The 13329-nt window shown below is 37.6% G+C and overlaps 2 protein-coding genes across 3 annotated transcripts in view; one reads left to right on the top strand and one right to left on the bottom strand.

Moving 5' to 3' along the window:
• The window catches only part of PRR11 (proline rich 11), a 63377-nt gene that overhangs the window by 44179 nt on the left and 5869 nt on the right, over positions 1-13329 (bottom strand). The window lies entirely within an intron of this gene.
• Positions 1-13329, top strand: part of SKA2 (spindle and kinetochore associated complex subunit 2) — a 37002-nt gene that overhangs the window by 20377 nt on the left and 3296 nt on the right. Inside the window, exon 3 of the mRNA XM_055323257.1 lies at positions 8361-8537. Within this exon, the coding sequence (XP_055179232.1) occupies positions 8361-8537 (177 nt within the window). The remainder of the gene's footprint in view (positions 1-8360; positions 8538-13329) is intronic.

Genomic DNA, 13329 nt, shown 5'->3' with positions numbered 1-13329 from the left:
TTTGGTTGTTTCTTCCTTTGGCTATTTTGATAATGCTACTATAAACATTCATGTACAAGTTTCTGTGTGGACATTTCCTTTCATTTCTCTTGGGTTTATACGTAAGAGCGGAATTGGTGGCCATATAGTAACTCTATGTTTAATATTTTAAGAAACTGCCTAATTGTTTTCCAAAGCAGTTGTACCATTTTACATTCTTTTTTTTTTTTCATATTACATTCTTAGTTTTTTTTTCCATTGTGGTAAAATACATGTAACATAAAATTTATCATTGTAACCATTTTTGAGTGTACAGTTCAGTTCAATTAATTACATTTGCATTGTTATGCAACCATCATCACCATCTCCAGAACTGAAGATGTCATCATCTGTCCAAACTGAAATTCTGTACCTATTAAACAATAGCCTTCCATTCCCAACTTCTTTCAATCCCTGGCAACCATCATTCTACTCTCTTTTCTATGAATTTAAGTCTAGGTAGGTACTTCATGTAAGTGGAGCCATATATCTATGCTTTTGTGGCTAGGTTATTTATTATCTCACTTAGTGTAATGTCAGTGTTCATCCACAGTGTAGCATGTATAATATTTCCCTTTTTAAGGCTGAATAATATTCCATAGAGTGTGTGTGTGTGTGTGTGTGTGTATACACCTCATATTTTATTTTATTTTTAAAGATTTATTTATTTATTTATTCATGAGAGACACAGAGAGAGAGAGAGGCAGAGACATAGGCAGAGGGAGAAGCAGGGTCCATGCAGGGAGCCGGATGCAGGACTTGGTCCCGGGACTCCAGGATCATGGCAGAAGCTGAAGGCAGACACTAACCACTGAGCCACTCAGGTGTTCCTATATACGTCATTTAAAAAATCCCTTTATCTGTCATTGAACACTGGATTGCTTTCATCTTTTGGGTATTATGCTGCTATGTATCTGGGTATACATATATCTTTTTGAGTCCTTGTTTTTAACTCTTTTGTCCACACACACACACACACACACACACACACCCCTAACGGTGGAATTGCTGATCATATGGTAATTCTCTGCCAAGTTTTGAGGAACTATAACTTCAAACACTTATCATATTTATCCAGTAACTCCACCTCCCCCCCCCTTTTTTTTAAAGATTTATTTATTTGAGAGAGTGACAGCAAGCATGAACAAGGTGGTGGGGGGGATGGGCAGAGGGAGAGGGAGAAGCAGACTCCCCTCTGAGCAGGGAGCTGATGCGGAGCTTGATCCCAGGACCCTGGGATCATGACCTGAGCCGAAGGCAGATGCTTAACCACCTGAGCCACCCAGGCGCCCCTAACTCGCCCTTTTGTGCGTTACATTTGGGAAGAAAACTATGATCTTAATGTTCATAGATTTCACTGACATTAGTTCTAATGATTATATATATACCAAGGAACAGGAAAATAAAGAACCAGTTACACTAACTTCTAATAGCTCTACATTGTGATAGAGGCAATACATTTTCATTGAACATTACTATGTACCAACCACTATGATGTGTCTGTGTTTGTGTATGTTCATACTCACATACATACATAAAATTTTGTTTAGATGCTTTATCTTTATTCTATTCTACTATGATTTGGAGTCTGTTAATAATTCTGTTTAAAAGTCAACATATTTATTTAAAAGATTTTATTTATTTATTTATTCATGAGAGACAGAGAGAGAAGCAGAGACATAGACAGAGGGAGAAGCAGGCTCCCTGCATGGAGCCTGATGTGGGACTTAATCCCAGGACTCTGGGATCACGACCTGAGCTGGAGATGCTCAACAGCTGAGCCCCCCAGGTGTCCCAAAGTCAACATTTTTAAACAGAATCTACTTAGATATAAAGATACAATAAACTACAAGCTCCTATTATAATGTTTTTCACCTGTATTTGTTCAAGAAAGGTAATTTTGTTTTCTTTTATGAGCATTTTACCTGTAAGTCTTTTAAATTTGTAATACAACTAATGGCGTATTTCCTTTCGATTCTTTTAAAAGACTTAATGTGTTGAGCTTTTTGCTTATTGGATTTTCTTTTCCCTCGTCACTAGCAGTATCATTACCTAGCACATCTTGTTTTAGTTTTTTTTTTTGGTTTTTAAGGATTTATTTGAGAGAGAGAGAGAGCAAGAGAGAGCTAGAGCAGGGGGCTGGGAGAGGGAAAAGCAGGCTCCTTGTTGAGCAGAGATCTGAATGTGGGGCTTGATCCCAGTACCCTGGGACTATGACTTGAGCCAAAGGCAGACACTTAACCGACTGAGCCATCTAGGTACCCCTGAGCACATTTTGTGTACTTCTATGACCTGTCATAAATGATCACCCACTTAAAATAAACAAGAGCCCAAAGGAATTGAAGTGTTACAGGCACAAAGTTAAATAAAGTGCAACTAGTTTATAAACACTAATAAAAGAACACAGTGGCTCCCAAGAAGCTAATCACTCCAACAAAATAGGCTATGTGCACAATACTTTTTTTCCTCTGTTGTATGATGCTAAGTTGTAAAATCTACGTATCTTGATGCCTTGTTCACCAATTCTTTACCTGGATTGGTAGGTCATCAAGGATTAGTATACTGGCCACATTTTTCCCTCTATGAGTTTAGTTCTTGTCACATTTTTTTTTTCTGTGAATTTATGTTTGGGGAATTTATCATTCTTCTGATTTATATGAACAGGTCTCTGGGAAATTCACAACTGAGCTCCATTTCTAGTTACCTAAAGATCATTCATATTTATATAATCCACTATTATCTCACATTTGATCTCTTCTACCCTCATACCAATTTTCCTCCTAACTTTAAACTTTTATTCTTATCAAATTAGGTTTTGTAAATAATTTGAAAAGTCACAAAAGCACAAGCATATAAGTACAAACAGTAATTCCTTGTTTCATACTTTACCACCCTCAAGCATGTCACCACTTTATTTCAGCATCTTCTTGTATTTACCTCCTTTTTCTTTCTCTCTTGTTTTTAAATTTTATTTATTTATTCATAAGAAACACACAGAGAGAAGCAGAGACGTAGGCAGAGGGAGGAGAAGCAGGCTCAATGCAGGGAATCCAATATAGGACTCGATCCTGGTACTCCAGGATCACACCCTGAGCCGAAGGCAGTTAGACGCTCAACCCCTGAGCCACCCAGGTGTCCCTACCTCCTTATTTCTAAATAATATCCTTGTGTTGCCATTTTTTCCCCCCAATCTGAAATTGATTTCCTGGATATAGGCTATTCTTGTTAAAATACAAGATCTGTACTGTGATTTATGCAAATCAGGTAACTTCTGTGAACTTACTTACCTTGTCTATAAAATGGGGATATTACTATCTGCTCATAGGTTGAGAGAGGATAAAATAAGTAATATATATAATGTATTTAAAACAGTTTAGTCCAGAGTATGCACTATATCTTACTGCTGTTATTAATAATAACTTGTTATGGAAGATAAAGATTAAATACTTTATAATTTCTTGCTCTATCCATATTCACTTCCACTTGGGCTGCTGCAACAAAATACCACAGACTTAGGACCTTATATACAACAGTTTCACAGTTCTGGAGGTTGGAAGTCTGTGATCAAGGTGCCAGCATAGATAAGTTAGGGCCCTCTTTTGGGTCACAGACTTTTGGTTGTATGCTCAGAGCAGATGGGGATGATCTCTTGGGGCCTCTTCCATCAGAGTACTAATCTCATTTATGGTGGCTCTCCTCTCATGAAGTTATCACCTCCCAAATAACTCACCTCCTAATTACATCACCTTGGGGGTTAGGTACTTGAATGAATTTTGAGGGGTACTTGGTTGGCTCAGTCAGAAGAGCATATGACTCTTGATCTCAGTGTCTTGAATTTAAGCCCCATGTTGGGTATAGAGATTACTAAAAAACAAACAACCACAAAACAACCCCCAAAAACAAAAGAAATAAACAAGTGAATTTTGGAGAGACATTCAGACCATAGCCATTAGGCTCTGCAAATACTGCTTTTATCAGTCATGTAATATACTATGTCTGCTTTTCCTGGAGCTTTTTTTTAGTTTTTTTTTTTTTTTTTTCTGGAGCTAATAATTTTCTTTTTTCCCTTCAATTTGCCTAATTTTTCTATACATGTATCATTATTTCAGTCAGACTTTTTAAAGATTTATTTATTTATTTATTTAAAAGATTTTATTTATTCATGAGGCACACAGAGAGAGGTAGAGACATAGACAGAGGGAGAAGCAGGCAGGCATAGGGAGCCTGATGCAGTGCTTGATCCCTGGACCCAGGATCATGCCCTGAGCTGAGCCACTCAGTCATCCCAGATTTATTTATTGAAGAAAGAGCGAGCTAGCCAGGGGTGGGGCAGAAGGAGAAAGGGAGAATCTCAAGCAGGCTCTGTGAGCCTGCCTCGGGGCTTAATCTCATGACCTTGAGATCGTTACCTGAGCCAAAGTCAAAAGAGTTGGACACTCAACTGACTGAGCCATCCAGGCACCCTAGCCTCAGATGGTTCTATCAGAATGGTAAAACTCTTGTTGACATTGTCAGACACATCACATGATTCTTAAGTTTCATTTTTTTCCACATCCCTCCCAGTGCTATCTATCCTCCTGCTGTATAGACCTCCTGTGTACCTGTTTCTGGGACTTCTTTTATTTTTTTTTAAATTTTTAAAAAAGATTTTATTTCTATTTATTTATTCATGAGAGACACAAAGAGAGAGGCAGAGACACAGGCAGAGGGAGAAGCAGGCTCCATGCAGGGAGCCCAATGTGGGACTCGATCCCAGGGCTCCAGGATCATGCCCCTAGCCAAAGGCAGGCGCCCAACCACTGAGCCACCCAGGCATCCCTGTTTCTGGGATTTCTTTACCATCATTTCAGTAATTCTTTTTGCTTTATTTCTGGTTTGAATTATACATCTCATTCTTTCTTGGTTCATTTCCTTGATCAGGTGAAGCATATCCTTTAGAAGTTTCCTGAGGAAGAGTACATAAAAGGCCAACTTTCTGAGAAGTTGACTGTTTGGAAATGTCTTTATTTAATCTTTATTTAATCCTTTAGATGATGGATAGTTGGTTGAATATGAAATACTAGACTGGAGATTATTTTCTCTTTTTTTTAACATAATTGTGTTATTTTAGCTTCCAGTGTTCTTGCTGAGAAACTCATGCCATACTAATTGTGTCTTCCTCCTTTTTTTACCCTCCCCCTTCCTTAACCCATTTCTCTTGGAACTTTCAGAATATTTTCTCCATACTCTAAAATTTTTTTTGGTCATTTTATGGTTATGGATAGGCTTTCTCATTAATTGTGCTGTCATTTGGTGGGGCCCTTTAAATGTAAAAACACATGCATTTGAAATCTCATAACTTTACTTAGCTATTGTATTCATCAGAAAAGACTTCAGAGGAAAACCTCTTTTATGCTTTGTCCCATCAGTGAGATACTGAACATCCTGGATCTATTCTCCATTTTTCTTATCGTTTATTTCCTATCTTTTAGTAGTTTTTTGAACTGTATTTTCCAGTTTTTCTACTGTATTTCTTTGATCCACTGCAGTCTCTACCATCTAGAAACATGATGGGAAATAATACCTCTGAAGGTCAGAGGACAGATCTCAATATTATTGGGGTATACACTGAGTAGATACCCAAAAAGGCATCTTAATATACACATTCCTTTATATACCAGATGATGCATTTGATGTCATCTATTATTCCTTTGTTCCTAACAAACATACCACTAAGATCTCTTAAATGTTTTCATGAGGTCTCTATGTTGTCCATTTCCTATTTCTATTTCTTATACCATAGGTCTTGATCACTCCTTGCAGAAATATTTTATCTTAAAATCTTTTAAAAAGATTTTATTTATTTATTTATGAGAGACACATAGAGAGAGGCAGAGACATAGGCAGAGGGAGAAGCAGGCTCTCCTCAAAGAGCCCCATGTGGGACTCGATCCCGGATCCCGGGATCACACCCTGAGCAGAAGGCAGACACTCAACCACTGAGCCACCAGACATCCTTGCAGAAATATTTTAATAGTCTTTAAGTTAGATTTTCTCTTTTCTCTTCCTATGAGAATCATCTTTATTTACTATTTCCATCATTAAAAACAGAAACATCTCTAAGGAAATAGGGAATAGAGGGCCATAAACTGAGTCTCTGCCATAGCCATGAGATAGGGTCCCTGAAGGAAATATCTGTAGAGTAGGAAACTAACAAAGGTAGTATAGTTTTATAAAAATCAAGACTTCATTTTAAGGTAGGAACAAGAAGGAAATAAGGCCTAAGAAAGGGTATCAAAATTATATGATATTGGGCAAACCTAACTTTTGATTGTTTACAATAATTTGGCAAGGATACTAGTCTATGGGATGTTAAATTGGGGAATGTATTATTATAGGACCTACAAGGTTGGTGGAAATGGAATGAGAAGAATCAGATTGTTTTTTTTTAAATATTATATTTATTTATTCATGAGAGACACAGAGACAGAGAGAGGCAGAGAGAGAAGCCAGCTCCATGCAAGTAGCCCAATGTGGGACTTGATCCTGGGACCCCAAGATAATGCCTTGAGCCTAAGGCAGACACTCAACTGCTGAACCACCCAGGCGTCTCTGAAACTGGTTTTGAAGCAACAGTAGAGTCAAGAGAAGGAGTGAATTTCGTTTTATTTATTTATTTTTTAATTTTGTTTATTTATTCATAAGAGACACAGAGAGAGAGAGGCAGAGACACACGCAGAGGGAGAAGCAGGTCCCCTACAGGAAACCTGATGTGGGACTCGATCCCGGGTCTCCAGGATCACACCCCAGGCTGCAGGCGGCACTAAACCACCGCACCACCGGGGCTGCCCTGAATTTCGTTTTAGAATAGGGAAGATCTATATATACTTGGAGTCTGTACAAAGGGAGATAATACGGGGCACCTGGCTGGCTCAGTCAGAGGAGCACATGAGTCAGTTGTGAGTTTGAGCCCCACATTGAATGTAGGGATTTTTTTTTCTTTCAAAGATTTTATTTATTTATTCATGAGAGACACAGAGAGAGGCAGAGACATAGACAGAGGGAGAAGCAGGCTCCTTGCAGGAAGCCCGATGTGAGACTCGATCCTGGGACTGGGATCATACCCTGAGCCAAAGGCAGATGCTCAACTGCTGAGCCACTCAGACATCCCAGATGTAGGGGTTACTAAAAAATAAATAAATAAATAAACAAAAACTTCAAAACAAAACAAAAAGTAGAGAGATATTGAAAAGTCATAGAAATATAGGAAATTAAAGGCTCTGGAGGATTTGGGTAGCAAACAACAGTAATACTGGCAGTGTGACAGGCTGAGCAGGGATGAGAATGTCCATAGATGTTTTCCTTTTTTTTTTTTAAAGATTTCATTTATTTATTCATGAGAGACACACACAGAGAGAGAGGCAGAGACACAGGCAGAGGGAGAAGCCAGCTCTATGCAGGAGCCTGATATGGGACTCGATCCCGGGACGCCAGGATCATGCCCTGGGCCGAAGGCAGGCGCTAAACCACTGAGCCACCCAGGGATTCCCCTTATGTTTTCCTTTTTGGATGAAAAGGCAGGAAGATGGAACTTCTAATGTTTTCTGTTTTCTTGGTGTAGTAGTTGGTGAGGTCATGTGCCAAGAAGGGAGTGCATGGGAATTTGAGGAAGTGGAGAAAGTTTGGAATAGTGAATATTATAGGGCTTGCTAAGGAACCATCAGGGAATGAAAATTACCAAGTGGTGGAAAGGACCTTTTACAAAGGTCTTTTATGGAATAGTGTTTACATTCTAAAATGAATTTGAAAAACCAATGTAACCAATAAATATAATTGCTTGAGTTGGCATGATTTTGTATGGTGAGGTCAGTTGTTACTTAATACATACTTTAACCCCATGATAGATGTTTAAGAATTTTATAAGTGGTTTTATTTTTAAATTCTCTTATTGTTTAAGAACAAATCAAAATAGTTCCTTTAGTCACCTTCTGAATAGTATTTATTATTGTATTGTTAAAATACCATGTAATTATTGTGAAATACGTATTAAATGTTATATATCTTATGGGAGTTTTTTTCTAATGTCACTTATTTGCTTATTTTAATATTCCTATTTTGTGTGCATGTGTGGGTTATTTCTGTACCTAAGCTTTAATTTCCTTGAGAATAGGATCTAGGTCTTAATGCTTTTTTTTCCCCCTCCTCCCATCCTTTGTTACATAGTTACATAATTAATTATATACTGTTCAATTAAATGGATGGTAGAATTAAATGGATGGTGTTATATATATTTTAATCCTTAAAAGAAGCTTAATTTTTCCTTTTCATGATTTAATATATATATTACTTTTTTCCTGATGTAGAAAAATCCAGTTACACTCTTAAAGGAATTGTCAGCAATAAAGTCTCGATATCAAACTTTGCATGCCCGCTTTAAACCAATAGCTGCAGAGCAGAAAGAAACTAAGAACCGCATTTGTGCTACTGTCAATAAGACTATGACCATCATACAAGAACTACAAAAGCAAACAGACCTGGAGGTAATGCTTTCAATTGACAAGTTGGATTTGTAGACTTTTAATTCTGAGTGTCTTTTTGAAAGATAAATCCCTGTTAACTTTCATTTTGAGATTCTGGAGTCAGTTTAACTGTTGATAGAAATGAGATTTTTTTGATTCCTGAAGTATAAAATAGCTCTTTTGTTTTAAAATAAGCATGTCTGGGCACCTGAGTGGCTTAGTCTGTTAAGCATCTGCTCAGGTCATGATCTCAGGGTCCTGGGATCGAACCCTGTAGAGAGCCCTGCTGAGCAGGGAGCCTGCTCGTGCTCTCTTTAATAAATAAATAAAATCTTTTTTAAAAAGATTTAAAAAAAATAAGCAGGAATGCCTGGGTGCCTCAGTGGTTGAGCGTCTGCCTTTGACTCGGCGTGATCCCAGGGTCCGGGCTTGAGTCCTGCATCAGGCTCTGTGCAGGGAGCCTGCTTCTCCCTCTGCCTATGTCTTTGCCTCTCTCTCTCTATCTCTCATGAATAAATAAATAAAATCTTAAAAAATAAAAAAATAAGCATGTGGACTTGACGTGGTTAATAAAGAAGTGTGCTATCTTGAATTATATAGCCATGTTAGAAGAGAAAACTTGCTAATACTTATTAAATCTACCAATTTTGTAGTTCCTGTAAGAACTAGTGAAACTGAGAAATGTGGAAAGCATCTATATCAGTGACTTTTCAAATTCTCCTTTTCTTAAATTGGGTTGGTGAGCTTAGAAAGATGGACCTTCATTCTCTCCCTTCATTCCCCATACTCTTCTGATTTCATGTGAATATCCTTGTAATTTTCAGCCTCTATCACTGATTGTGTAAAACTCTTCAGATATAATGGAGTAAAAAAAAAAAAAAACAATATGAGCTGCTGACATAGGCACTATATCTCAAATAGCTGACTGAAGGATTTGTAAAATTTTCATTTATTATTAAGGCAAAGTTGAGGGCTTTCAAAAGAAAAGATAGCCTGTATGTAGTTGGAATCATAAAGCAGAACTTAATGGTATGAACAAAAGATGGCCAACAGATTTTTATATCTGGTGTCAACTGTAATCATTTTTTTAAAGATTTTATTTATTTATTCATGAGAGACACACACAGAGAGAGAGAGAGAGAGAGAGGCATAGACACAGGCCTAGGGAGAAGCAGGCTCCATGCACAGAGCCCGACATGGGACTCGATCCTCGGTCTGCAGGATCGCACCCTGGGCTGAAGGCGGCGCTAAACCGCTGAGCCACCCAGGCTGCCCTCAACTGTAATCATTAACTGATAATAGCTATTTAGAGGGCTGAAATGAGGAACTGTGTCTGGGCATTGCACAAAAGCTATCTGCTGTGGGCATGCAGCTAGGGCAGCATACATGTTTGTTTGTTTGTTTGTTTGTTTTGCCAACCATGAGCTATATTTGGTTTAAGATATTTGAATTATGGGCTTGTAGTGAGAAATCTCAAAGGTTGATTACTGAGGTTAATTTGGTCAATAATTCTTTAATATTACGAATGGCAGAAAAGAGAACAATACTTGATTAAAATTATAAAATGATCTTGGATGTATCTCAGATGTTATATGCTTCAGATATTACATCATTGGGAGATGAATAGTAGAGGAGGAAAGAGCAATTAAAAAGGGCACAGGGAATAGGAAGTAGGAAACTTAAAACATTAAAGGTGGTGACATATACTAATAAGATGCAAAAAAATATGTATATAACTGTTATAAATATGACTCAAGTTGCATACTCTTCATAGTATGCAATCAGAACTTGAAAATAGGGCAGCCCAGATGGCTCAGCGGTTTAGTGCCGCCTTCAGCCCAGGGTGTGATCCTGGAGATCTGGGATTGAGTCCCATGTCAGGCTCCCTGCATGGAACCTGCTTCTCCTTCTGCCTGTTTCTCTGCCTCTCTCTCTCTCTCTCTCTCTGTTTCTCTCATGAATGAATAAAAAAATAAGATCTTTATTAGAAAAAAAGAAAAAAGAACTTGAAAATAGAGGCACATAAACTTGTTCTAAGGAAACAAATCTTGAGAAGAGATTAGGTATATATAGTTCTGGATGTACGTATCAACATATAAGTATATAAATCCATAAATTTATTGAAGCACAGGATAAATTTAGGTGAGTGAAAAAAAGAGAAAAGTGATATTTTGTTTTGTTTTTTAAAAGATTTTATTTATTTATTCATGAGAGACACAGAGAGAGGCAGAGCCATAGGCAGAGAGAAGCAGACTCCATGCAGGGAGCCCAACGTGGGACTCGATCCCAGGACTCCAGGATCATGCCCTGAGCTGAAGGCAGACGCCTAACTGCTGAGCCACCCAGGCGTCCCAGAAAAGTGATATTTTGGATATTAACTAAAAATTGTCCCCATTGGATACAATAAATAGTTGCTATATTTCTGACTGAGATTTAAAAATGGTGCAGAAAATAGTTATAATAGTGATTTTTAATCATCTAAACATCTATAATGGTCTTCATTCAGTTAAAAGTAGTATCTGCAATGAACAATAATTATATTGAAGGTAGATAGCTTTCTACCTTAGCATAGGGAGCTTTTACTTTGAATCACATAATTATAAATAAGGAGAAACGACTGAAAGGTTGGTTATAAGCCTTGAAAAAAAAGATCATATTTTAGATTCAATGATGGCCATATTGCAATATGTTGGATATAGTGGATCTTATATCTACTACTTTAAAAATGAGATAGTAGAAAGTTTAGAGAAAATTTTAATGATCAAAATGTGGAAGAAAAGGATGACATCTGTAGAGAGTTATAAAACCAGAAATAGTTCTATGAGCCCAGCGTTTAAAGGACATGTAAGGTAGACCTCATAAAGGAAATACTAAAAGAGGTATATCAGGGGTGCCTGGGTGGCTCAGTCAGTTAAGTATCTGCCTTTGGCTTAGTTCATTTTCTTCGGGTCCTGGGATCAAGCCCTGTGTCACTGAGCAGGGAGCCTGCTTCTCCCTCTCTCTTTGACACCACCCCACTTGTGTGTCCAAGCATGAGCATGCACTCTCTCTCTGTCTCAAATAAAGAAATAAAATATTTAAAAGGGGGGGGGCATATCACTCATAGGGACAGTACTGTGAGGATACTTAAGAAAGTCAAATTAAGTCCAGGCTTCTGAAATATTCTAAAATCACCAAAAGGGTCTTTAAAATTATTTTGGGAACATGAAAAACAAGAAAGGGATAAGCCTACTTAGGGCAAATAGTGTTCTGTTTATGTATAGAAAACAGAAAACAGATAGTAAAACTGTTCATGTATTATTTTGCTATAATCTATCAAGATGCATAGTTTTTCATTTGCAAGGACAGAAAATATATTTGAATTGATACTAAAAAATAGCACATGGATTGATAATACTAAAAAATAATAGGGAGGTGAGAACAGAAAATGAGGTGAAAGGAAGGGAATATATAAATTTCTTCATCTGTTTAGTTAATATGAAGATGTTAAAGGTTTTTTTTTTTTAAGATTATTTATTTTAGAAAGAAAGTAGGTGAGCAGGGAGAGAAGCAGAGAGAAAGCCGATTCCCTGCTGAGTGGGGAGACCCAAGTAGGGCCCTGTCTCCCCACCTACAGATCATGACCTGAGTCAAAACCAAGAGTTGGATGCTTAACTGACTGAGCCAAGCAGGCGCCCCAAGATATTAAGATTTAAATACACTTAATTATAAAGGTGACCACCAAAAGACCAAAAAAAAAAAAAAAAAGACTAGATTTGTTCCAAAATAAAAATTAGCAAAACAAACCCCCAAAACAAATATAATTCAAAAGGTATTAAAAATAGAATGGAGCAGGGGATTCCCTGGGTGGCGCAGCGGTTTGGCACCTGCCTTTGGCCCAGGGCGCGATCCTGGAGACCCGGGATCGAATCCCACGTCAGGCTCCCGGTGCATGGAGCCTGCTTCTCCCTCTGCCTGTGTCTCTGCCATTCTCTCTCTCTCTGTATGACTATCGTAAATAAATAAAAAATTTAAAAAAAATAGAATGGAGCACCTGGGTGGTGTAGTCAGTTTAGTGTCCAGCTCTTAGCTTAGGCTCAGGTTGTAATCTTAGGGTCATGAGATCGAGCCCCTCCCTCACATTGGGCTCTGCATTGGGCCTGGAACCTGCTTAAGATTCTCTCTCTCCTTCTGCCCACCTTGCTCTTGTGTACACACTCTCACTCTAAAAAAAAAAAAAAAGAAAAACACAAAACCTAAAAACTCAAAAGAGTGTGTGGTATTTTACTGAAACATTTATGTTAAGGAACAAAATTGTCTACGAGTTTTGGATTGGTTAATTCCTGGACAAATTATTTGAAAGTTTATGAAATAGGTGGTCTGAAATCTCTTGAATAGTTATCACAAAGAGAAACATGGACTCACAGAGAACAAAGTCTCTCCAGAACCATTTCTATTTTTGAGATAGAAGAAGAAAATTCTGTAATTATTTGGATTGCACTAAGGCATATGATTGTTTTTCTTTTTAGCCATGTGAATATTTTTGGTAAATGTTGATCAGCCAAACCAACTAGGTAGCCCAATCACCACATGTGGCTATGTAAATTAAAATGTAAAGAAATTAAATAAAATTTAAAAATTCGGTTTTTCATCTACTGATTGATTGGATAGCACAGATATAGGATATTTTCAGCACCACAGAAAGTTCTATCAGACAGCACTGCCCTAGAGATTATTCTGTAGGTATGGTGTTTTCCAGATTTGGTAGTCTCTCTAGAGATGACCTATATAGTTAGAACTATTTGATTCTTCATGCTGTACCTCCTATAATTTC

The sequence above is a fragment of the Nyctereutes procyonoides genome, unplaced genomic scaffold (genome assembly GCF_905146905.1).
Source record: "Nyctereutes procyonoides isolate TBG_1078 unplaced genomic scaffold, NYPRO_anot_genome, whole genome shotgun sequence".
In the NCBI taxonomy this organism is placed as follows: Eukaryota; Metazoa; Chordata; class Mammalia; order Carnivora; family Canidae; genus Nyctereutes; species Nyctereutes procyonoides.
This window is presented reverse-complemented; position numbering and strand designations above follow the sequence as displayed.